The sequence below is a fragment of the Cladophialophora yegresii genome (assembly GCF_000585515.1).
Source record: "Cladophialophora yegresii CBS 114405 chromosome Unknown aczIN-supercont1.4, whole genome shotgun sequence".
Lineage (NCBI taxonomy): Eukaryota > Fungi > Ascomycota > Eurotiomycetes > Chaetothyriales > Herpotrichiellaceae > Cladophialophora > Cladophialophora yegresii.
The window spans coordinates 1,205,858-1,229,223 of record NW_006913048.1 but is presented as its reverse complement, the minus strand read 5'-3'; the positions used below and the strand labels follow the sequence as shown (position 1 = coordinate 1,229,223).

Below are 23,366 nucleotides of genomic sequence, written 5' to 3'. Positions count from 1 at the left end.
GCTGCTCTGCCCGGGCATCCTCAATGAAAAGAAAAACATACAAATTGAGGTTAAACGACCTCGATGGCAGGGGGAAGGAAAGGATGAACTCAGGCTTTGTCGGCTAAGTTGCCGGTGCTACGAACGCGTCCTTTCACATCGAATCTCACAATTTTTTTTCATTACAACCTCACTCAAGTACTTTCTCATTTCCTTTCTAATACAGAGATATTGTCCCATGGACGTCACACCCGGTCTGTCGAGCGATCGCTTGTAGCCCATGAAAAGTCTACAATAGCACGTCAGGTCAAATCTTGCATCCGAGGACACAGTCGGGCGTCTTTCTGTCTGCTTTTACCAGATCTCCCACGTGTTGAAGACAGCTCCTGTTTATCTTTCCCACACACGCACAGCAATAACCCCGGCTTAAGGATCACCCGAGAGCCCCGTGCTTTTATTCTTCATCATAATGTCCCGATGGATCATCTTTCAATGATGGGTCTAACACAACCCGAGGATCATCACTCTCGACCCATCCACAGAAGGGCTGGCTCAACTTATAGCCCATCAGCTGCTGGATATGCACCGGCATCTTCAACACTACCTCCCTCGGAATTGCAAGGTATTGATTCTCTTCTTGACGCAACCAGCCTTTTGTCATGAAGCAACTGAACCGGTTAGTCTCGTGCATATCCGATTCTTGAGGAGCTTACCTAAACAATAGGCGTTCTTGGTCACTTGTCTTGTTGGCGGACCCTCCATGGTAACACGAGCTAAGCATCATGAAAGCATCCTAAACACAAGATCAGCTTCGACCATGGTATTATCAGAAAGCAACTCACTCCTGGCTCGAGCTCCGCATGCACCGCGAGGTCGTCCTGAGGAGGCCGGTCTTTGGACCATAGGTGACTTCCTGGAATAAACCTTGTCGCCCCGTTTTCTTTTGTTGCAGGTTTGCCTGCGACAAACCAGCCGATCCCCACGTCTCGGTCATAGTTGTCCGGGTATACATCTACCTCCTGCTCGTTGGTCTGATGGCACCAGCTGTCCCTGTGTAGAGGCTGGTCCCATGCCCCAGGTCCGATCGAGAAGCAGATGGAGTTGTTGAGCTGAGGATCCGAGGTCGCAAAGACCTTCTTGTTTCCACTCCAGTACCAATTCTTGGTCGTCAAAAACTCCTTACAGACTGCTTGATAAAGCGGATGGTTGATGATGTGCTCGGCACATATGGGAGATTTGCCGATCATGCCTTCCACCCTTCGAGTCTGGATGGGGAAGAAATCTCCCTCCCATACCACGTCAGCTTCAATATGGGGGCGCAACTCCCGTTCGACCTGTGCTAGCACGCCCTTCCCGACCGCGGCTTTGACCTTGCATCCTCCGCTAATCTTCAAAGCCTTTATCACCTCCTCCGGATTGGCGTCAGCCTCGAATGTAGGTACCGGTGGAAGACTTTCCGCCTTGATGGGCAAGAACTGCCTGTCCGTCTCTATGGCCGCGAGCGTTGTTGTCGCCATAGCTAGGTTGATTCAGGTCCCCGTTCTCCCTGCATTCCCCGATCGAACGACTATGCCATTTTAATATGAGTCCGCCCTTGCCGCCCGGCGGGGCTCCCCTGCCTAAACAGGCAGTCCCAACTTCTGTTAGTCAGTTCTTATCTCCGGGTCTGGTCCAGGCCGGCCATCTCCACCAACTCTGTTGCCCGATCGGGCATCATCCTCCTTGCAAGCTTCCTTGGCCCGGATGCCTAGCCAGATTTGAAGCTTAACCACTGATATCTCGAGGATCGTTGTCCCGTCTCTCCTCAATGACCTATCGTAAGCTCACCTATACTCAACACAGTTATCATCTCTCATGCCCAGAATGGCAATACTGTTCACCAAAGCTTATCTTTTCAAGCCCTGTATTTGCCAACTGAAAGGATATGAAAAAACGGCTTACCTTCGGTCGAGGACAACAAGCTCTTCTCTACTCTCTCCGACACGTGGAGGCCAACGCCCATCATCACAATGGCTGTTACGACCGCAACCGTCCTCAGCTCAGCGGACGACCGAGAAAATGTGCATATCGACATTGATGACGTCGAGTTGAAGGCGCAGGGCTACGACCGGGCCATGCCTCGGCGGTTCAATCTTCTTTCTCTGATCGCCATGTCCTACGCTCTGCTTGCAACCTGGAACGGCTTTGGAAGTGCCTTTGGGACTGGATTTACGGAGGCCTCTTCTGCCGGTTCCATCTGGACCCTCACAATCGCTGGGTTGATGACAGCCGTGACCGGCATTGGCATGGCTGAATTGGCCAGCGCATACCCTGTTGCCGGCGCACAGTACTATTGGTCTTATGTGGTTTCGACTCCCGAGTGGGGCCCATTCGCCTCATAAATGTTGGTGGAAGCACTCGCATCTATCCGTGCTAGCTGACTGTGACTAGTTCCGCGGGTATCAGTACATTGGGATGGTGGCTGGGCCTTGCCAGCGTGACAAACTTCGTTGCATCGGTACGTTGTGCACCTCTCAAGTTCTCATTGATGGTTTATAGCCTCGGTCTTGATCTGTCTTGCGGAAGCCCGGTGGACATTGCTGACTTTCCCCGGAACTCTAGATGATTACAGGAATTGCTGTTCTCAACCATCCAGATTATGTCATTGAGAGGTGGCATATCTGGTTGTTATTTGTGGCTGTCACTTGGTTAGCCATTGGGTTGAACGTATTCGGGACGAGATGGCTTCCTCTGTGGAACAGGTTTATCCGTCCGACTTTCCCCTTCGGCAATCTGGGCAAGCACTGATTCGTGACCAGTTGTCTTCTCGGCGATAACGTTGGTTGTCACGATGATCACGATCTTGGCTTGCGCTGCTCCCAAATTCCAGTCTGCCAAATTTGTTTTCTCCGACACGACCAACTCGACGGGCTGGCCTGACGACGGGTTCGCGTTCCTCCTGTGTCTTGTGAATGCTCTCTATGGTTTTCTCGGCGTAGACTGCGGGGCGCATCTCTGCGAAGAGATTCCAAGACCTACCGTCAATGTGCCCAAAGTGATTGTAAGTGGATCTGCGTCCTGGAGAAGATCTGCTCACGGATTTAGATGTACCCAGTTTTGATGGGATTCGTCACTTGTAAGTTCCAGACACCAGGTACTGAGACTTGCTGACGAAACATAGGTTTCCCCTACGCGATCTCACTGTCATTCGTGATTACCGATTTTGAAAAAGTCATTTCCACGCCGACCGGCCTCCCACTCATCGAAGTCTATTACCAGGCGACCGGTAGTAAAGCTGGCACTACAATCCTCATGGTGGCATTTGCGATATGCTTCTTTGGGTGTGCCACAGCTAGTGCTACGAGTGCCAGCCGTCAGATGTGGTCCGCCTCGAGGGACAACTGTTTCCCTTTTGCAAAATATTGGAAACAAATCCATCCTCGGTGGCAGATGCCGGTGAACGCAGTATGTCTCGAAGGCACTTTTGTTACGGTAAGTGAGGATCTCGGGAGATTATTATGTGCTGACAAAACCGAAGCTTTACGGATTGATCTACCTGGGGTCGTCAGCTGCATTCTCTTCCATGGTGGGCGCTTGCATAGTTTTCCAAACGACCAGCTACGTCGTTCCGCAAGGCATCCTGGCGTGGCGAGGAAGGGACAAAGTCTTACCTCCGAGAGCATTGAATCTCGGCAAATTCGGCCTTCCGCTGAATGTCCTCGCTTGCGTCTGGGTCGTGTTCATCGATATCATTTACTGCATCCCAGTATTCCGGCCGGTCACAGTCGGTAAGTTCTACCTTCTCAATCTCAGGAAACTTCATTGTAGAGGCTCTAATCGCTATTGCGCGTTGGTACAAGCACACGCTGACGTATCTTCACAGAAAATATGAATTGGATCAGGTAAGTTGGAAAGCTTCCTGGGACTACGGCTACTGACAGCAGATCAGCGTGGTGATTGTGGGTCTGGTGGCCTTCCTCCTACTCAACTGGGTGGTCTACCAGCGACACGTCTTCAAAGGCCCGAGTCTCAATCTGGAGCTGCTTCAAGCGGCACGTCACGATGAGCTGCTTGGACACCGGGAGATCGAGGGGGTGGCTGTGGCAGATGAAGATGGAATTCTCGAGGCACTCAGGCAGCGCTCCATTTCTCAGGATAAGAAGCTCTAGGCTCGGGATAGAACACAGCAGAACTGTATGGCCAAGCCTTGATTTGCTAGCGCATCTAGGCATGTCTGAGTGAGATAGTGTCGTTATAACTCCGCAATCGTGCTTCTGATTGCCATCTCCTGGTCCTCGTGTTTCCGTGCCTGTAGATGCACGATAAGCGGCCGCTTGCTGCGGGCAAGGCGGAGACGACGGATGGGTAACAAGCCTAGACGGTAGATAATTAGGGCCTCACGGCGCCAGATCGCGCCTTCTAATTGGGCCGAGGCAGAAGCAAGCTAGCAGCTGTGCACCTGCTCTTCCTGCTCCAACGACCATCTGCTTTCTTCCCTGGCTCCTTGGCTTGAATGGCTGTAAGACGTCTTTATGCTCCTCTTCAGTACATGACCATAACCGACTGCGGTGCCCAAGCCAACTCTAACAATGGCCTCTATCCTGTCGCCCTTGCGGTCGCCTGGACATGTGCCAACTCGGAGAACAAATTCCCTCGCCTTCGCCAAATCTGATTGTCATACGTGTGTTTCGCTATCTTTGCATTGTGATAGGCAAAGACCAAGATGCTCACAGTGCCAGGATGCAGGCCGATTATGCCAGGGTTATTCCATGAATTTGACATGGCAGCGACATCACTCGGCAGACAACAAACCCCCAAAGGTCAAGACCAGTATCTCTGAAGCAGGCACTCCAGATCAACCCAGGAACGACGATAGAGCTAGACTGTCATCAAATAACAAGAGACCGTCGAGTGCTACCAGGGCCTTACGAGAGTTCAAGTTTGTTGCCGGCCGGCCGACGAAACGACGGAAGAAAAGCCATACAGCTGAAGATGGCGTAAAGCTCAAGTACGCATTTGCCGTTAGCGAACCAGGGGATTCTATAAGCTCAGAGATTTTGCCAATGTCCATCAGCCCATCGCTCTCTCTGACCGAGTTTGGCAATTCGTTCGATCTGCCGCCCGATGCTTTATCGCTTCAGTCAGAAGCAGCCATTTCCGCAGGCATCTGGCAATCCACGGTCTTGGATTCGGAGTTCGTCCCCGAGGTTCAGAACGTCCATAGCCCGGACACTGAGAGTCTGGAGCACTGTCTGCAAATTCAGCAGTATACCAATTCTCCTGGAGCATGGAGCCAGCTCACGCCAGGAAGGACCACGGACTCATGGTCTGAGGCCGGACACATTTCCGAGTCCGAATACGCTTATCAGACGACTCCCGCTTATATCTCTCAGATATGCTTCCCAACACTCCACGACAAGTTCTCGGGTCTGCTCAACATGTGTACGTCCCGGCTCACAGTAACTGGGTCGTCAGCTGGCTGACATGGCATTGTAGATGACATTCAGTTCACCAAGTATCCGATCACCAACGACTTTAGTGTAAATCCTTACCGATACAGACCGGAGACGGCCAAAGGTTCGCGGCATTTACTACACGCGATCCTGGCGATCACGTCGCATTTCACGCTTCGGTCGCCTACCCAGGCCACGCCCCCAGCCGAAGCGCTGGATCACAAGAACACGGCCATGGTGCTCTACCAAAGCGCGTTGACGAGGACCGACTTGTACAACAACGGTCTCAGCCTGCTGGACACGACACTGGCTCTCTGGCAACTTGAGGTACGCTTTAGCCAGTGGACTTCTACTCCAATACTAACATGGCAGGCGACCATCTCGGCCCTCAACATCTGGAGATCTCGGCTGACAGACGCATACCAACTTCTCGAGCTCTGCGGCGGCCCCGGAATATGGTCTTCAAGCAAGCGAGCGAACGTACAGGTATCCATGATACTCTGGTAAGTCCTCTCCGGAAATAACCCTCTCTTGAAGAGTCCAATTCTGGTGCTGAAAGTCCAAGGTGGGACACCATGGTAGCCATGCTCGCCCGCACAGAATGCATCCTCCCCTATACATACCTCGAAGCCGTCCTGCGACACGAAGGCCGCCAGCCGTGGACGTTCTACGAACTGAACGGCTGTCCGCGTGAACTCTTCGTTCCCATGATCCAGCTAGCGAACCTATCAGCTCGGAAAGAGAGCAGGACTGCCGCCCTCCTTGTTTCCCAAATCGAACAATCGTTGAGACGTTATGAATATCCCGGTGCGGGCAGGGGTTTGTATCTGGACGCCAACACCGATGACGAAGAAGCCATGCATATCGAACGTGACAAATATCACTGCTGCGAGGGCTTTCGGTACGCCCTGCTGATCTACATTCTACGCGTTTTCACCGTCCCGAAGCAGAAGCAGGGGCAGAACCACGACCACCGGCATCAGCAACTACAGGCCACAGCTCAATCGAGGATATCATTCCTGTCACGCGTCTGCCTCGACCATGTAGCAGCCTGTCGATCTACCTCGCTGATCCAGAAACAGCTTCTATTCCCCGTGTTCATCGCCGGCTGCGAGATGCGCACCGTGACGCACCGCGAGTTCGCCGCCGAATTCTGCAGGCGGTGGTTCCGAAAGTTTGGATACCAGATGTTCATGACTGTGCTGGACGTGATGGAAGCGGTGTGGACCGAACAAGATATCGGGCATGAAGACTTCTGGTGGGGAGACGAGCTTGATGCCCGGCGCGCAAAGGAGGGAGACTTTGTGCAATTCTGCTTCGGATGAGCCGTCAGGTTTGGATTTGAATGCGTGTTCGGTTCGCTTTTCCTCGTCAACGGCGTTCTCGCTCGGTTGACGAACAACGACTCCGACCTTTTCACGTCGCTCCATCCGTGCTTTTCCAACAATTCTGCTCTGCCCTGCTTTGCTATGCCGCCATCCTTACGTCCATCCACCGATCCATTCAACCAACGATCCCGCAGAACATAATATGACATGACATCCTAGGACAGCAGTCAACATTCGTCCACACGGCGTAGTTCTATGTCTTCTGGAGTCGCTCATGCCCGGCACGCGCTACCACATCCACATTCTCATCGAACCTCCATCAGTCACAACGGCATGTCGAGTGAGTGGGTGGGGCGCGCTTGGTAGCATACCCTGTCGCAAAATCCACGACATGAATCCCCGCCTCCTCGAGCTCAGCTCTCGCGCACTCGTTTTCCAAGGTGACCTTGACGCTCTGTTCCAGCTTTCCCAACGTCGTGCGGCGGGGACGTCTTGTTTTGGTGGTACCCTCGCAGGCGCGGCCGCCGCCGCTGCCGCTGTTGTCGTTGCCAGAAGCCGAGTCGACGGCCGACAAATATGAGGCTGTGTTTCCGTTCTGAGGAGACGACTCAATGGCAGATAAGTATGAAGTTGTGTTTGTGGTGTAAGAAGATGTGTCGATTGTAGCTGCAAGCCGAGGCGTGTCTGTGTCCCGAGGCCCTGCTCCGATGTAGGGTAAAGATGGAAGTGGAGATGGAAGTGGAGATGTACTCTCACAAGATGGAGATGAAGATGACACCGCGTCGATTGCCGGACCTGGTCCATTCGTCACATTGGGGTCGGTCTTGGTCTCGGTCTCGGTCTGCGTGTCTGTCTCGGCCCCAGTGGTACGCGTGATGTCAAAGGACATTTGAAGGTTCTTGTCGACGCTGTCTCTGTTCCTGTTGGTGTTGGTGTGGTTATGGCTGTGGTCGATCATTCTGTCACGCGACTCACCAGTCTCTGAGCCTCGTTGTACGAACTCGCCAGAGATGCCAGAGGCTTTGGCGGCTTCATTTCCTGATATGAAGATTGGCGCCGAGTGCGAGTGCAAGCCAGAGACTTGTCCGACCGTGTTGCCGTCAAAGTTGGTGTCGGTTTTGGTATTGCTATCACCATTGCTTTCAGGTCCCATCTCAGCGTGAGTCTCGTCCCTGTTCTCGCTTTCGTCTTCGTGCCCGTGGCTGGTGGCCATCCGTCGGGCGTGGAATCCCTTGAGCAATCCTCTCAGGGAGTCACGTCGTCGTCCGGTTTGCTGTCGATCTTGTCCTCGGTCTCGGAATGTCGGCATGTGATGGCGTGGTGAACTTCCGAAAGTGTCTGGATCGCTGAACGAGCGTGTCTGGATCGCTGAACCAGTGGGTGAATGAGTCAGCGAGTGGTAAGTGAGCGAGTGAGTGACTGACTCGAGCGAATGGGTGGATGGCTGGCTAGCTACAGTACCTGCACGCGTGCCAGCGCTAGATGTCGTGGACGGGCGCGACTGATTTCGGATTTGAACGTGGCTCTTGGTGCGAAGAACGACTGAGAAGTAGTTTGACTGGTGTTGGGCGCCGTCAATCACTGCCTGGGTGGGTGGGTGACTGAGCAGTCCATTTCTGTTTCCAAGGTTGCGCAGTCGGCCTCGCATACAGTACTCGCAGTTTTTGATTTCCGGAATCGACAAAGTGACCGTAAAGTCAAGTCATGATCTCGAGATCGGGGTGGAAGTGAGGTAGACACGCGCGGGTGTGGCAGTAAGTGAATCACACGCATTGGTGAATTGGGGCGGTAACGGTATTGGTAGTATTCATGCTCGGTGCCTGCTACTGCTACTGCTACTGCTTGCTACCGGCTACTGCCACTGTCATTGACGATGCCCTCCCCTGGTCACGATGTGGTTGCGACCATGGCTGTGGTAGTGATGTCTGTGCACACCATCCTCTCACATGGACGATCAACAGAAAGTACCTATTGTGGATTTATCATTGTCCGCCATCATCGACGGTAAGGGTATACAAAGACAGCGGATCCAGGTACATACTCGGCTTGTACGGGTTGATCGCGTGACTAAATCAGGTAATATGCATGAGAAGGGCGTTGTTGTCTTTCGACGTTGAAACTTGCGAAAACGACAACGCAGTAGAGTCCAGTCAGTACAGATTCGGGTATGGACTCTGTATTCTCGGGGCTCAAGTTCTCGCCGAGTTCATGAAGCCCCCGCTGATTCCCGATCCCTGGAACACATGTCCCACAGTCCTAGGTTCTGAAGAGGTTATTGTACCGCGGTGTTTCTCTGGTCCGCACCAAGCTGTATCTCTCCCTCGATGGTTGGGAGATACCTCGGGTCGGTCACGATCAACAATCTTAATCTCTCCCTCGACAGTTTAAGGAAGTCTCAGGACGGTCACAAAAGGGCAGAGCACGCACTACTTCGTCCTGACACTCGACCGTGAGCTGCCCTATGAGTCTGGAATCAAAGTTCCGATTAGACCCCCGCAACCCGCGGGGTGATGAGCACTGCTTGGGGCACTCAGTCCCCATGAGATTTGCAGCTTCATTTGCCGAAGGTTAGGTGCAGTGCGTGATGTGATGTTGTGGTAGAGGCCAATCTGACGCTCGTAGTCCTGTGATTTGGAACCATCGTCTCAAGTCGAGCTTGAAGCTTCTGTCCATGTTAAGCAGCGTAACGGTAGTCGATCTTGCTAGCCTTGTGCAAGACTTCGCCCGCTGGGTTGGTAAAAGCTCTGGACATCATCACGGCATCAATCATGGCATGTGGTGACCGGCCGCTCGTATTCTCGAGATCTTCGAGTTCGTTCCTTCGACACTCGACGCAGGCCAGTTGCCATGGGTAGCATGTTTAGTGCAGCTCCCGGTCGTGAAAGACAGCTGTGTTTTCGAGCAGTGGTAGACGAAATCTCCTCCCGGCTCCCTCACAACTAGCATTGCCTCAAGACAGATAATAACAGCTGATACGCATTCGACGCCCTCTCCGGGCTGATCCAAGTGGGAACAACAGTGCCGGGATGTGAGGTGACATGTTCCGAACTGACAGCCTATCCAGGCTGATCGAAATCGGAACAGCAGTATCGTGATAGGTTGTGATGTATCGTTATCCGAACGTTGAACGTCGTTTCGATCCATCCTCAATCCTCCAACGTCCCGTCGTCCTCACTCACTCCCACTCAAATTCCCCTTGTCACTTGGCGTCGCACTCGTACTCAGACTCCCACTAGCTTCGCGCCTCGCTCTGTCTTCCTCCTGCTTCTTAAGCCGCGCGGTCGCCCTATCTATCGCCTTCCGACGAGTTGGACTCCACTTCGCCACCTCTCCGGCATAATATAACCGGTAAGCGACGTCACTGTTATTCATGCCTGGCTTGACGGATTTGAACGTATACACGAGACCGAATGCTGGGTCGAGGACAGGTTCGGCAATCATTTCTACGCCCTTTTTACGGAGCTGATTGCTGAGGCTGTGGATTGGGTTGGTCGAACGACGTGGCATGTTGTGAATTATCGAGGTTGGTGATTTATCGGAGAGTGAGGCAAGCTGCAATTGTAGGTGAAGCTCATGAAAGGTGAAGCTCTGAAGCGCTGGAGCACAGACCGGTGTATATATTCCCTCAATGCTGGAGTGACACGTGATCGGCGTTCCAAGTATCAGCGCCAAGCCGAACTTTGGCCGAAGCGAATCGCTTGAAAAATTCTCGTTCTCGCTATCGCAAACCATGCCTGTTTGGGAAGTGACGTCGGGGCAGAATCCGGCCAGAGAGGCTGTTCCGGGGGATTACTGTACAGAAGCTCTATTAGCCATTATATGATCAGCGCCGCGTTCAATACCGTCCATCTTTACATACCATATCTCAAACTCCCGTTATAGTCTAATCTTCGCTCCCAGCCCTCTCCCTTCAAACCAGAGGTTTTCCTGCCATCGCCCCATCCGTACCCCCATGTCGGCTCTGGCGTCCAATTTTAACGTCCCACCGAGAGCGTCTCTGATGGTGCCCAAGGCATTGCCGCCCCATTCGACAGGCAGTCTAGGAGTCAGATTCTCGCCGGGCTCGATCGCGAAAGGATACTCGTATTCTATTGTGCCGATTTCGGAGCCATTGTAGTAGGCAGAGGCAGCAATGCTCGTGACGTAAAACGCAAGCGGCGACACCAGAATAAATGTCGCCGTGGAAGAAAACAGATGCATCTATCCCGTCAGCTAGATCTCGACGATTCCGGGGTACGTACCGTGGTCTCCTTTAGAGGGTGGGATATCATGTGTGGAGTCGGTACCGTCATCTCCATCTTGATATCAGGAAAATTCGGGATCGATCCAGGATGGCTTTTTATGGTCAAAGTGGTGTTATATCCAGAAATATATTGAGAGAGCCATTCGGATCCAATTTTGCCCGTCTCCCAAGATGCTCTTGCAGTGAGATCATTGGCGCCCGGGACGATGTGTTGATTAGATACCCATGCATATCCAACCCGGGTATCGTTCACATAAATGCTGACGTTGCAATAGGGGATGGTTGCCGAGTAGTCGGTAGGATTCGTCGCATTAACCCTTGCCTGCAGAGTTAATGACGTCTCCGTTGAGTCGACGATTTCCAAACCTTTGACTTCGGGTTGCGGCATCTCGAAGTCGCCGCCACGCATTGGCTTGATGAAGATCTCGCCTTTGGCTGGGATCCTCCGAACCTCAAACTCTCCGAGAGCAGTGGAAGTGTCGACGTCGACAGTCGCCTGCACTCCGAGCGACGCTCCATGGCCAAATACCAAGGCCTGTACCACCTCGGAGAAGAGGCTGTCATTCTGAATTTCCAGGGGCGCATCCTTGACAATCGACTGGATCAAGAGATCCCCATCCACTTTAGTGGCATTCGCCGCTTGCCACTTAGATAGATCCAGTCTTCCTAACAATTCACCCTTGTAGAAGACGTGCCCATCTGCTTTCACTCTATTAACATCCAAATTGACATTCATCTCAGCTGGTAATCCGACCAGAACCTGTACGACTGCTGACAATTTCGGATATGATTCTGTCATCGGGTCGGGGAGGGAAAACTGCACATCGGCCAGAGAGAAGTTCTTGATCAGGTTGTCGAAAGGGTGACCAGGCATGGAAAATGGCACCATTGTGTCTTGGAGTATCTTGCCAATCCATGCAGGCGTGTTTGCATCTTGTTGAGCACCACGGATGTAAACAGTGGTGTCCCGTCCAGCAAGGTAATCGCCCACGAAGCTATCCAACGGCGACGACTTCGAGCCAGGGCAAATTTCGGTTAGAGAAGTTGGTAATTGCTTGACTAGACCGACCACACTTGCGCTGATATTTTGTTTGGGCAATATATGGATAATGTCGGTACTGGCCGTCCCCAAGAGGAGATAATCTTGATTGCAGTCGGGTAGGAGTACCTCAAAGGCTAAAGGAGGGACGTCAAAATTGATGGGATAACGATTCATCACAGACACCACTGCCATAGCTTTGACGCCTTCGGGGTGTCCAGGCAAGCCGTAGTCGGCGAATCGAAGTTCGTGAAGATCAGGTTGGGGCACTTTCGGCACATCTTTTCCTTGAAATTGCAGAGTCTGTGATACTGTCTGCTTGCCCAGTTTGATCAGACCACTCTGGACCGGAACAGTCGCCACAGCGTTGACGATGACTTGGTCGAGCTTGTGATCTATAAAATCCTTCGCCAGTCTGCGCACACCGTCCACGTCGCCAGGCTCGAGATCAGCAAAGATATCAAGATGGTTGTAATGATGATTGCGAATATTGAGCCTGACCGGAGGAATTGTGACGGTGCCTAGCAGGACGTTGTCATATTGTGGTAGATATACGTGGACTTCAGATTGTCCGCTCTTGACCTCCTTTGCGATCCAGGTGCCGAATTTTCCCAGGCGCCTCGTTGCTGCGTTGCGGACTTTCGAAGCGTCCATATAGAAATCGCCTTCCACTCTGGCGCGAACGCCGAAGCTGGTAAAAGAGTCGATCGACAGTCTAGTCGGCTCGAAAACGACACTTTCTTTCGCATATTCCTCGATGACCGATGGGAGAGTAAGTCCAAAACATATCAACACCACGGCCAGGCACAGCACCGTCAACGCTACGATGGTAGGCCATTTCTTCTGCTTTTTTGCGCTTGGTGTCTCTGAAGAGTCCGATATCGAAGGCAGAACCTCGCCATTGGCCTGATGCGAGTAGTTCGATCGTGCATCGTCTTCCGGCCTCGAGAGAAGAGGAGTCCTTTCGGAGGACTGCGGGGACGTCTGTCGCGAAGACATGATGAGCAGGTGCAGGCAGCTGCTCCTAAGAGCTACTTTGGGACATCGACGAGCGCAGGCGAGAGCGAGCAAGCAACGGCGCGGGAAGGTGGTGGTGAAACATCAAGGAATGGTGACGAACATGAAACACGGCAACACAATGCAGCCTGGAGCGTTGAGCATGACGGCCACACTCTGCAGGAACCTTCCCCAGCCAGCGACCCGCCCAACGCACATGCTTTGCGGGGCGTCCACCTTCTACAGCTAGAAGGTAGTCCGAGCGAGTCAGTTTTGCTAGCGCCTACCGAGCCACCTACAAGGCACCTAAGCTTTGAGAGAGCACGAGGCTTCGTGCCTTTTCTTGCTTCGGTACGGAGTACGGAGTATCTTCTACCTTATTTCCGCCTCCGTGCTCCGTACTCCAAATGGAGTGGTCGAATTGTCTATGAACAGGGTTCTTCATGGCATGCTGACCCACAACCTCATGTTTTGCATTTGTTCAATTCTCGGCGACTACCAGACGACGATCATCCTCACTTCAGCACTCCTCAGTTTCTGATTCCTGATCCGGCAGACTGACTGCGATGCACCACCTTGCTGCCTTCCCCATGAGCCTCGCTACTAAACAAGTCAGGGCACAACACTCTCCCGGCGTCGACTGGCTGATGCAATAACATGTGTGGTCATCTCTTTACTGGCGCCACGATAAGCGGATTCTCGCTCGTGATGCTATTTAAATAGCCGACACGGCCTCCTCCCTGAACTTCTTGGTGCCCAACATGCTCGTATCATACCCGTGCTGTTCCAAATACCGCTTGAACCTCTCGTCCTCTTGCTCTATCATATCCTGCCCCACGGTCGGTAGGCCAAAATAGGCTACAACGGCGCTGAAGATACACAAGCTACTACTGACCCAGAAGGGATATTGGCCCTGCTTAACGGGGTCGTCGCCGGCGGCATCGATCAACAGCGGGAAAACGTACGTGCCAACGAAAGCACCGACTTTGCCCCACGCGGCGGCAACGCCGTAGAACTGACCGCGGATCGGCGTCGAGGAAAGCTTAGAGGCGAAGAGACCGATGTTGTCGCCTGGGCCGACCTCGCCGAGGGCCATGAAGATGCCGGTCAGGATGATGAAGCCCGCGACGCGGGACGGCTGGTTCAGCTCGCCGTATGCGCCCGTCATGGCAAAACCGACAATACCTTGCAGGGAGACGCCGGCGATGAGACACCATTTGGGGCCGATCCAGTCGGCGAGGAAAGCGCCGATGAGGGCTCCGGGGAGCCAGAAGCTGTTGATCGCAGTGGCCATGCCGAAGGACTTCCAGAGGGGAGCGTCGTTGGGAAGGATGAACACGAGCCACGAGGACGCGAAGATGCCGAATGAGTAGGCGGAGAAGTTCTGCGAATTCGCGTTACAAAGGGGGTTTGTCCCACGGAATGGGGCGGATACTCACGTAGACGAACCAGATGATCGAGATCACGGTACATCTCCACCAGTAAAACTTGACGATCAACCAGACGGGGAACTTGTGCATTTTATTGCGATTGTATTGTTCTGGTTCCTGGAGCTTGACTCTGAAGGTGAAGGGGGACAAAGTCAGCATAACTGGTGATTTGACCGGGCAACGCTCCGTAAAGAGTGGCGTACCGAAGATAGATGAGACTCAAAGGCGGGATGGCACCCAATGCGAGGCAAATCCTCCACGCTGCACGCAAATGGTTTTCGCCCGTGGCAAGCACGACGATCATGGGAACGAATGCGCTAACGACGAACCCCAGGTCGATTTGAAAGTCTGTGGCCAGAATGAACCACCGGTTGCGGTGGCCCTTCTTCAGCTCTCCGGTGGATTCCGCGGCGCCGACTGATCCAGCAGGGCTATGAATGCCGTTAGCGACCGCGCAAGACTAAGGGGCAGGGAGTGTTACTATTCTCCTCCGATACCTAGACCGATCAGGAACCGGTAGGCTGAGAGCGCCGCGAAGAGACCTTGCGTGCTCCCGCCTGCACCATACGCGCCGGCGCACAAGATCGAGAACAGGATGAGGACTGGTATCAGAGGTTAGGTCCATTGACAGTCATGAATGGTACAACCAAGCGCACTTACTGATCGTTGAGATGAGCAGCGTGTTGCGCCGAGACCAATGGTCACTCAAAACTCCAAAGAAGAGATGTCCAACCACTGTGCCGGCAAACGCGATGCTAGGAACAGCACTCCTATACGACGAAGCAGTATACTGCTTGCCATAGATGAGCTGGAGCATGGTCGATACCGACCCGATAACGCCGTTGAGATAGCCATCAGAGAACAAACCTGCTCCGCAAGCGATAACGGGCCACGAGCGCTCCCATCGGCTTTTGGGGACTTCAGCAAGGGGACCGGAGTAGACGGCTGAATCTCGTTCGTGGTCGGCGTCGTGGTCGCTGGAAGCAGGGAGCTTCGACTCCTGTACGCTCTTGTCGTAGTCCATCGCGTCGAGGCCCTTGGCTAAGATGGAATAGTTCTCTGCGTTGTGCTCACCCAAGTGGTCGAGAGATGGTCAGGAGTGAGAGGTCAGCATCCGGCTGTTGGCGGTCCCGCATTATATCGCTCTTTTGCCGACACGAGGCACCTCCGGGAGGCGCTCTCGCGACCGCCACAAACCTGTCCACGAATTGATTCCCGGACGTCGATCGATGTAGCATGATTTCCAACATACAGGATGAGGAAGGGAACCTCTAAGGTGGGCTTCGGTTAGAGCCAATCAGGTGCGAGGAATCACGCACACCTTGGAAGGGCATCTTATCCCGCGACTAACATGTTCGCTTGCGGCGACGTGGACTGCAGTCTCATAGGTCGCTTACATCGATAAGAGGTTCCTCACGTGGTGGAGTGCCGAGAAGAAAAATTGAGAGATTCTTCGAATGCATACCACACGTGGCACATACTCCGTGGAGAGCGTGGACAGAGCGATCGAGAGTGGCTGTCGGCAACGCCGCATGCACAGCACTCCGGACGAAGGAAGAAGAGATCCAGAACCCTTTAGGTCCATGATCCTAGTAGCCGGGTCATGATACCGGGAGTCATGTTGAAGTGAAGCTATTATCTCAGCTCTCCCCCGGAGCTTTTCGGTCAAGCAAGACGAATCGCTGCTAATTAGCTGTTCCGTCTTGGCCTCCGAGAGTCTAACGGCTTATAGCCTAATCATAGTAGTTCTGGACCTTGAGCCCGTGGAAATCAAACGATGTCCCTTCGCGCTTCGTTATAACGGTCTTGTGATGGACATCCTTGACTCTAGCTCGTACGTATTCAGTCCCAGTGGGCACTTTCTTGTTGGGATCCTTGTCTTCGCTGGTCAAAAGACCAAGGCGATCGAGAAGGGGAGATGGCACAGCCCTCATTGGTGTGTGCGGACCAGGGCGACAGAAGTAGAGCAATCCCAGACGGGGGATGTGCATTTGATCCTTGGGTGGGGTGACGACTCGGTGAATAGTTGACTTGATGAAGCCTGGGACTCGTTAGTGGTGTGCCAGTCTGTACGTCAACAAACCCTTACCTTTGGTAAGGAAAGACAGGGTATCGGCTGCGTTGCAGGTAATTCCACCCTGGACAGGTTTGACCCATTTCCAATCTCCTTCAGGGGTTCGAATTTGCAAGCCGGCGACGTGCTGAGAGAACAGCAGAGTCAGACTGCCGAAGTCGGTGTGGCCACCTTTGCTGTAGTTCTGTGCCTTGTTCCATTCTTCCTGAGTCCTCACGTTGTAGATCATGTATCGAAGATGATCATCCGATTCTTCTTCATAAGCATGAGCGTCGACAAAATAATTCTCTGGCAATTCAAGGATAATGGCAATCAGGACAAATAGCTTCCGGAGGACTTTGTCCCACAGTTCTCGATGGAAAACAGAGATTTCCTCCCAGTTCTCGCGAACAATCTGGTGCTTAGGAACGTCCTTCAAGGCCTCTATCGGCTTTTGGATATTGAGCTGTGGAGTGTAAGCGCCTGAAGCGTTGTAGTAGCAATGGCCTACCATTTCAACGTTGTCCTTGACGCCGGTATCACCGATCCAACGAGAGTTCTCCCTATACCCGAAATACTCCCCTTCAGCAAAGTTGCAAGGGAAGAACCGCTTTTCTTCAAGTGATTGCTTAAAGAACGTGTTGCCGATACTGAATTGTCGTAGAACCTTATTATCATCGATGCCGCTGTTGACCACAGTCCAGAAGCCAACCCTAGTGGCAGCATCATAAAGCTGCTCGGCAAGCTCTTCCTTGCCTCCGGGCTCGTCGAAGCGAGAAAGATCGATTGTGGTGAGCGGTGCCCATTCCAGATCCTCGGTTGTGTATTGTGGGCGAGTCCATGGCTTGACCAGGACATGCTGAGCCGCATGAGACGGTGGCTCGACGTCGATAGCAGATGGAGCCATGTTCTAAGGATAGTTGGGTGGCAAGCCTGGGTGACGAGTGCCGTTCCTTCCACGAGGTTCCTCTGCGAAACGATCAGTCAATCGAAACAGTAACCACACTCAAGCAATATAAGCATCGGCTATCAAAAGTGCGGGGTCGTCAACAATCGGCCAACCGGGCTGCATGATGGCGTGCTTTCTTCGGGTAAGGCGTGCTTCTTCAGTGCATGATACCATCGTGGTGATCAATACTCCGTACTCGAGCATTAATACATTGCTGGCTTCTCCGATGGCCAGTTCTCTTCCCACGATGGCCGTTGGTTCTTTGTACGTTGCTTATCTTGAAGCGACACGTGAGGCAATGACACTGCTTGAGACCCAAAGTCCAGCGAAAGCACTCGTATCTAACGTTAGAAACATCTTTCACGAAAGAAGCGACAAGGCGGCAGTAGTAGAAGGCTTGTCGATCCCAACATGGTCACACATTCTGCTCTGGCACTGACGTCGGGGACCACACGTAGCAATGCATGACATGATTGTTTCTGTGGCCAAGCCCAAAAACTGCAAAGCCGAATGGCCTGAAAGAATTAAACCATCGCTTGCAGGTGGTTGCAGAAAGGACTCTCCCGGGGTCTGGACGCACTTGTTCCACCATCGGTGAGGTATAAGACGAGGATGCGAACAGGAGAAGTTGATTTGAGATTATCACGCAGAAACAAAACGCGAACGAGTTTGATGCCTGTACGTTAGTTTGCATTGTTTACATTGTTTGCATCTTTTGCACTATTTGCACTATTTGCACCTCCTTTTCGGAGTTTGGCCTGTTTGCAGCGATGGGATGAGCATTTCTCGCTCGGCCCGAGCGAATATTATCAGCCACTTCCGGCGGTTATCTTGGCTTCTACGATGCAGCTGTAGTCGGCTAGTCTCCTATTCGTAGCTGGATTCTGGTCTGCAACTCCACGCATATGGAGAAACTGGAACACACGGCTGATTCTGTAGCCATTCGAAACCGTCCGTGGAAGGGTGATGAGGAAGGAGTAGGAGGTCATGGAGATCTCGCTAATTTGGACTGCGCAAGAAATAGTGCTAGTGCTAGTGCCAGTGCTACGGTAGCCGGAATGCAGCAGTCAATCAATGATAAGTTGTCGATCAGTGAGAAACAGCAGAGGTTGTGTTATTCAATCCATCTAAGAAGATTTGCGCTGTCCAGCTGAAACGCCATCCTGATCATCACCGGGAACAGCTGCCCATCAATCTCTCCTTGAGATGTTGCACCTCCTTGTGACGCAATACAATGCAAAACAACACCACACGTGCCCGTCAGTGTCATGCTCGTCTCAATCCTCCATCTTGACATCTTGTTTCGGCATGTTGCCCAAGTTCTTCAACAAATAACTCCTCTTGAAGTACGTGTTTGGATGTACGATTGTTTCGAGTTCCGCAGGTCCCCAGATCCCTTCGTCTTTGACTTTGCGAATCTCTTGTTTATGAGCCCAGTCAAAGACTCGATTACAGGCGATGTGGAATCGCTTCTTCTCAACGTCTTCTTTCACTCCTCTGAGGACGTCTCGGTCGTGAACGCCCGTTGCCTGCAGCATGGAGGTGAGGTTGTCCACAGAGAAATGGCGATAAGGGCATCCATGCGCTTCACCAGTGCCTGGTGGGTGTTCAGTCAGGATCCTCTGGCAGGAGTAGGGCGCATAGCCTCGACCCCGACGATTGGCGTCTCCTCCGACATCGCCATACGCATGGCGGACGTTGTACCGATATTCTTTGTTGAACTGGTCGTCTGTGAGTAGTTTGAACGACTGGCGCCAGAAGAGTAGACAATCTTCCAGCGTCAACCCCATGCCCTTGAGAAAGAGTGTGTACTGTAGACGACCAAAATGTTTGAGGTGGTTATTCTTGCGTAAAGTATTGTGCAAGTGTTTCATGCAGAGCGGGAAATGTTGAGATAAATTGTCCACATTGGCGGCTGTGATGGGAGCTCCTGGCACAGACGAATCTGAATCCGAGAATCCGGCATCAGGAGTGGCGAAGTTCTTGGACAGGTGATTGAGGATGGGTGTTAGACGATCGTCCTCGTCGAGTCTAGGCAGCGCGCGAGAGGTCAATTCTAGTGCCTTCTCCAGGCGGGTCGTGAACTCGGTGAGGACCATGCTCGTTTGTTCGCGCATAGGCACATAGGCCTTGCCTTTCCGCACGAGGACGGTCCGATGTTCGACAAGTTCGGGCACACATGTCCAGTCGACTTTGAACCAATTCTCCCCGTCTGTTCGCCGGAGGCCTGGTGTCGCCGCCAGGAGTTGCTCCGCCAATTCTCGCTTCTCCTCCTCCTGCACCCGTTCCCAGTTCATGTTCAAGCTTTCAATGAACGCTTGGCGCTCACGCGTGTCGTCTTGCTGGAATCGCAGACGAAAGAGCATGGTTTCAACCCTGGCGAACCGTCTTCGAAGGTCCTCCGTTCCGGAGAATGCTAGTCGTAGGATGTAGTGCGAGTAGTGGTCTTTGCGTCGCTGATTCTTCAATTTCTGGTCTACGACCCCACCGGCGGCAGCAGTATTCGAAGATAGTGGTAGGTATTTCTTGAGCAGTGGTTCCAGATGAGCGGACGTCTCTTCGAAGGACTTGTTCCTGAACGAGCATGCCTCGATCTCGGCAAGTACTGATGACTAGTCAGTGGACGGCAGAGTGCATAGTAATGTTGTTTCCTTACTCCTCAGTCTGTCTATGGCCCACGTCTCAAACTCCTCCAGGCTGATTTCCTGCGTCGGGGGAACATCATATAAAGAGAGTCGACTGGGGTACTCATTCTCCTTATATGATGCTGTTGCGAACTGGGTTTTCTTATGGTGGATCAGTTTCCGCTTCGGGTCGAAACGAGCCTCTGGGGTCATCATGTCGTCGTTGGTCTCAATCTTCAGGTGTGTTAGCGCAGGTGTTGTAGGATGCGAGGCATTGATATTGAGGTGGGCGAAGAACGCGTCGACCGCGATTTGACGCGTCCGGCAGTGACGTCGCGAGCCCGAGCGCAGGTGGTGCAGGCACCAATGCACCTACCACGGATCGGAAATTCATGCCTCCTCGACCTGCAATTCCATTCCTTGAGAGTCGGCCGCCTGGAACTCCAGTCTGTACTTCCTCGGTACGGAGGAAGTACGGAGTATAACACAATAATTCCTCTATGGTGAACACCAAGTCGGCGTCTTATCACAAATGCCCTCTTTTTGTTTTCTCTGACACATAATGCTCTGACAATCATGTGCACCCCTTCTCCCAAGCTGTCAACTGTTGGAAGCAATGGGCGACCGGAGATCCGCACAGCAACTACTCCGTACTGTAGAGGCCGAGCTTGGAGTGCTTACCGGCAGAGTTCAACCGAGACTCGGGCCTTCCTTTTCACCTTCCCCACGTTTTCTTCCATCTTTTCTAGGCATCCAATAGCTCCGGTACCTTGTACGACTACGTTCTTTATCTGCTCCTTCTCCGCAGTTTCGGGTCGTGCTCTTGATCTGCTCTTCTTTCTTTGAGGGGTTCATTGGCCAGCTACATTGCGTTCTATCTGTTATTCTTGTTTCTCTTCCTTTTCCCCTGGGCACCGGACTCTTGTTTCCTCGTCAAGATGATGGGCACTTAGTAGGGGCGCTACGGCGATCGGCCACCCACGACTCGACCGACCTCACGCGCCGGACATTCTTCGTACACAGTACCATGACCTTCGCGACTGCCACCCGCAAGCTGAAGAGAGCTGCCAGAATCATCTTGGTTGGGGCTCCAGGAGTTGGAAAAGGCACTCAGTCCGAGAGGCTTATGAAACGATTCCCGCAACTGTGTTCAATAGCGACGGGAGATCTATTGCGCGATAATGTCAAGAGACAAACTGCGCTCGGTACACATACGCCCTAGACCATCAGATTGAATGCTGTTAACCATTGCATAATGCAGGCAAGCAAGCCGAAGCGCATATGAAAGACGGCGGCCTCGTCCCAGATCCTCTTATCCTCAATCTCATCCTCACCGAGCTCACCTCGAGAAAATGGCTACGAACTTCTGATACCAACGAGAATGTCATAGCCGCCCTCGCACGAGGCAATGGCTCTGCCTCGAAGGTAGTGCACGCCTCTGATTCACCCGACACCTCTTTCATTCTTGATGGCTTCCCTCGTACAGCGACTCAAGGCAAAGCTTTAGCCCACTTGCTGCCCATCAACCTGGTTCTACAACTTGTCACACCAGTCGACATCATTCTCTCGCGCATGGCCAACCGTTGGACACACGCACCCTCGGGAAGAGTGTACAATGTTGGATTCAATGATCCGAAAGTGCCTGGAAGAGACGACGTGACTGGAGAGCCCCTAATGCAGAGGGATGATGACAGCGAGGCCACTTGGAGAAAGCGACTGGCAAAGTTCGAGGAGACCAGCAAGAGTTTGCTCGATTTCTACCGCGAGCAGCCAGATCTGGTGGTCACAGTACAGGGCAACAGCAGTGACGAGATCTCGCCCCAGATATTTACAGAAGTTGAGAAGCGATTTGGTTGAGCGAATAGATATTTTGGAAGGACAATTCGGCTCTGAAGATATTTGTAACCCCAACTGATTTTCCAAGACTCCTTGCACTCAAGATGAGTCTAAATCCCAGATGCCCAGCCAGAGGTTGTTAATGTGTTAATCTGCGCTCGACGCGAAAACAGCCTCAGCACAGAGAATGGCTGAGACTGGCGATGTAAGTAATGCATTTTGGTTGTCGGCGGATGTCTAGAGAAGAGAAAAGAGAAGCAAGACGGACGGCTAGAGAGTTGAAGTGCCGGTGGCTTGTGGTGGAGCCTTGGCATGTTTGTGGCATTGACCTCAGATTACTATGTACTGGGACAAACTTGATTCCACTGCTCGCTACCAAATCGACCTTGCGCAGGAGAAGACTCATGAGTACGATGCTTCAGTGTGACACAGCATGCGCCAGTGGCGCATCATGCATATTCTTTTGGAAAGTTGACTACGATCTCATGCGACCGCAATCCAACGTCGGCGGGCTCAGTCTGCGAAGCTCTCGGACCTAAAGAGTATCATATACTTCCTTTACGCCACAAATCCGCTTCATCGCAGTTTTGTTTCTGTGTCGCTTCGGGTCACTCACATGCCGGCACATCAACGGCGTCGCAGGCTTGACTTTTACAGGTGTTTGAGCATGCTCCCAAACCTCGGTTGACTCTAGAATACTTTTGATTCCTGTGACAGGCTGATTGGCTTAGAACATGGTGCCACCCGAGTTATCAACCTGACCGGCCTTGCCGAAGACGTGCGCATCTACCCGCAACGCGGCGGCAGGCTACCGCAATGTGTTCAGCAGAATTTCGCACGGGCTTGCCCAGATCCATCTTTTACCATTGCTGTGGTTCCAACCGGCTCGGGCTCCTGCCATTGATGGAGCCCAACGACACATCTGACAACACTGACGTTTCCGTGACTGGGGTAGGACGGCGCTCGATAAAAATGGCAACGAAGATATTGCTGTACGACCTAGAATATCATGACACGCTTTTTGGCTCCGTTGAGAAAAACCATGTCCCGGCGTAGGAACCTCTACACAGTACTAAGTGTACTCACCCAATTGTCCGCTCTACCGCACGCCAAATCTGTGGCTCGCGACACTTCGCATGTTCCTATTTGACGACCAGTCCATAACAGGCTGACCCTTGTCCCTTACCGCTTTGCCTCACCTCACCCCGGTGGCTTACCTCTCAATAGCCTAGTTGATGATTTCTTCTGCTGCATAGTCACGCAGCAAGAGAGGGTTCAGTGAGCAAATCGCATAGCTGACCGAATTGTGAACGTCTGAAAGGAAACCTCTGGCTCCAGTTGAACCACAACCACGATTCATCGATCGACCAGCAGTTGCTCATATTAGCACGCCCAGCTCCACCACGAACTCCACCTGACCCATCGCCGCCCGCTTCATCGTCATCACTAAGCCCAAA

The 23,366-nt window shown here is 52.7% G+C and overlaps 10 protein-coding genes across 10 annotated transcripts; 3 read left to right on the top strand and 7 right to left on the bottom strand.

Annotated features, from left to right (window-relative positions):
- Positions 1–433: 433 nt before the first annotated feature.
- A1O7_05760 (uncharacterized protein) lies at positions 434–1,496 on the bottom strand (the record flags this gene model as incomplete). The annotated part of the gene is made up of 3 exons (XM_007759768.1): positions 434–647; positions 693–772; positions 822–1,496. 3 exons carry the CDS (start codon positions 1,494–1,496, stop codon positions 434–436), a joined length of 969 nt encoding a protein of 322 aa, XP_007757958.1.
- Positions 1,497–1,988: 492 nt separating this feature from the next.
- On the top strand, positions 1,989–4,127 carry A1O7_05759 (uncharacterized protein; the record flags this gene model as incomplete). Its single annotated transcript, XM_007759767.1, has 9 exons — positions 1,989–2,338; positions 2,410–2,476; positions 2,581–2,728; positions 2,778–3,019; positions 3,064–3,094; positions 3,140–3,450; positions 3,497–3,746; positions 3,842–3,860; positions 3,908–4,127. 9 exons carry the CDS (start codon positions 1,989–1,991, stop codon positions 4,125–4,127), a joined length of 1,638 nt encoding a protein of 545 aa, XP_007757957.1.
- A 600-nt stretch (positions 4,128–4,727) lies between these two features.
- A1O7_05758 (uncharacterized protein) lies at positions 4,728–6,736 on the top strand (the record flags this gene model as incomplete). Its single annotated transcript, XM_007759766.1, has 4 exons — positions 4,728–5,400; positions 5,455–5,738; positions 5,784–5,914; positions 5,977–6,736. The coding sequence occupies 4 exons, from the start codon at positions 4,728–4,730 to the stop codon at positions 6,734–6,736; spliced, it is 1,848 nt and encodes a 615-aa protein (XP_007757956.1).
- Positions 6,737–7,058: 322 nt separating this feature from the next.
- Positions 7,059–7,952, bottom strand: A1O7_05757 (uncharacterized protein; the record flags this gene model as incomplete). Its single annotated transcript, XM_007759765.1, has 1 exon — positions 7,059–7,952. The coding sequence occupies one exon, from the start codon at positions 7,950–7,952 to the stop codon at positions 7,059–7,061; it is 894 nt and encodes a 297-aa protein (XP_007757955.1).
- Positions 7,953–9,916: 1,964 nt separating this feature from the next.
- A1O7_05756 (uncharacterized protein) lies at positions 9,917–10,222 on the bottom strand (the record flags this gene model as incomplete). The annotated part of the gene is made up of 1 exon (XM_007759764.1): positions 9,917–10,222. A coding segment is annotated over one exon (306 nt), but the record flags the coding sequence as incomplete, so codon positions are not given.
- Positions 10,223–10,615: 393 nt separating this feature from the next.
- A1O7_05755 (uncharacterized protein) lies at positions 10,616–13,020 on the bottom strand (the record flags this gene model as incomplete). The annotated part of the gene is made up of 2 exons (XM_007759763.1): positions 10,616–10,939; positions 10,981–13,020. 2 exons carry the CDS (start codon positions 13,018–13,020, stop codon positions 10,616–10,618), a joined length of 2,364 nt encoding a protein of 787 aa, XP_007757953.1.
- A 712-nt stretch (positions 13,021–13,732) lies between these two features.
- A1O7_05754 (uncharacterized protein) lies at positions 13,733–15,471 on the bottom strand (the record flags this gene model as incomplete). The annotated part of the gene is made up of 5 exons (XM_007759762.1): positions 13,733–14,401; positions 14,457–14,577; positions 14,651–14,878; positions 14,929–15,049; positions 15,108–15,471. The coding sequence occupies 5 exons, from the start codon at positions 15,469–15,471 to the stop codon at positions 13,733–13,735; spliced, it is 1,503 nt and encodes a 500-aa protein (XP_007757952.1).
- A 709-nt stretch (positions 15,472–16,180) lies between these two features.
- A1O7_05753 (uncharacterized protein) lies at positions 16,181–17,407 on the bottom strand (the record flags this gene model as incomplete). The annotated part of the gene is made up of 3 exons (XM_007759761.1): positions 16,181–16,488; positions 16,537–16,966; positions 17,012–17,407. 3 exons carry the CDS (start codon positions 17,405–17,407, stop codon positions 16,181–16,183), a joined length of 1,134 nt encoding a protein of 377 aa, XP_007757951.1.
- Positions 17,408–18,726: 1,319 nt separating this feature from the next.
- A1O7_05752 (DNA primase large subunit) lies at positions 18,727–20,289 on the bottom strand (the record flags this gene model as incomplete). Its single annotated transcript, XM_007759760.1, has 2 exons — positions 18,727–20,054; positions 20,106–20,289. 2 exons carry the CDS (start codon positions 20,287–20,289, stop codon positions 18,727–18,729), a joined length of 1,512 nt encoding a protein of 503 aa, XP_007757950.1.
- An 811-nt stretch (positions 20,290–21,100) lies between these two features.
- Positions 21,101–21,930, top strand: A1O7_05751 (adenylate kinase; the record flags this gene model as incomplete). Its single annotated transcript, XM_007759759.1, has 2 exons — positions 21,101–21,278; positions 21,335–21,930. The coding sequence occupies 2 exons, from the start codon at positions 21,101–21,103 to the stop codon at positions 21,928–21,930; spliced, it is 774 nt and encodes a 257-aa protein (XP_007757949.1).
- Positions 21,931–23,366: the final 1,436 nt, after the last annotated feature.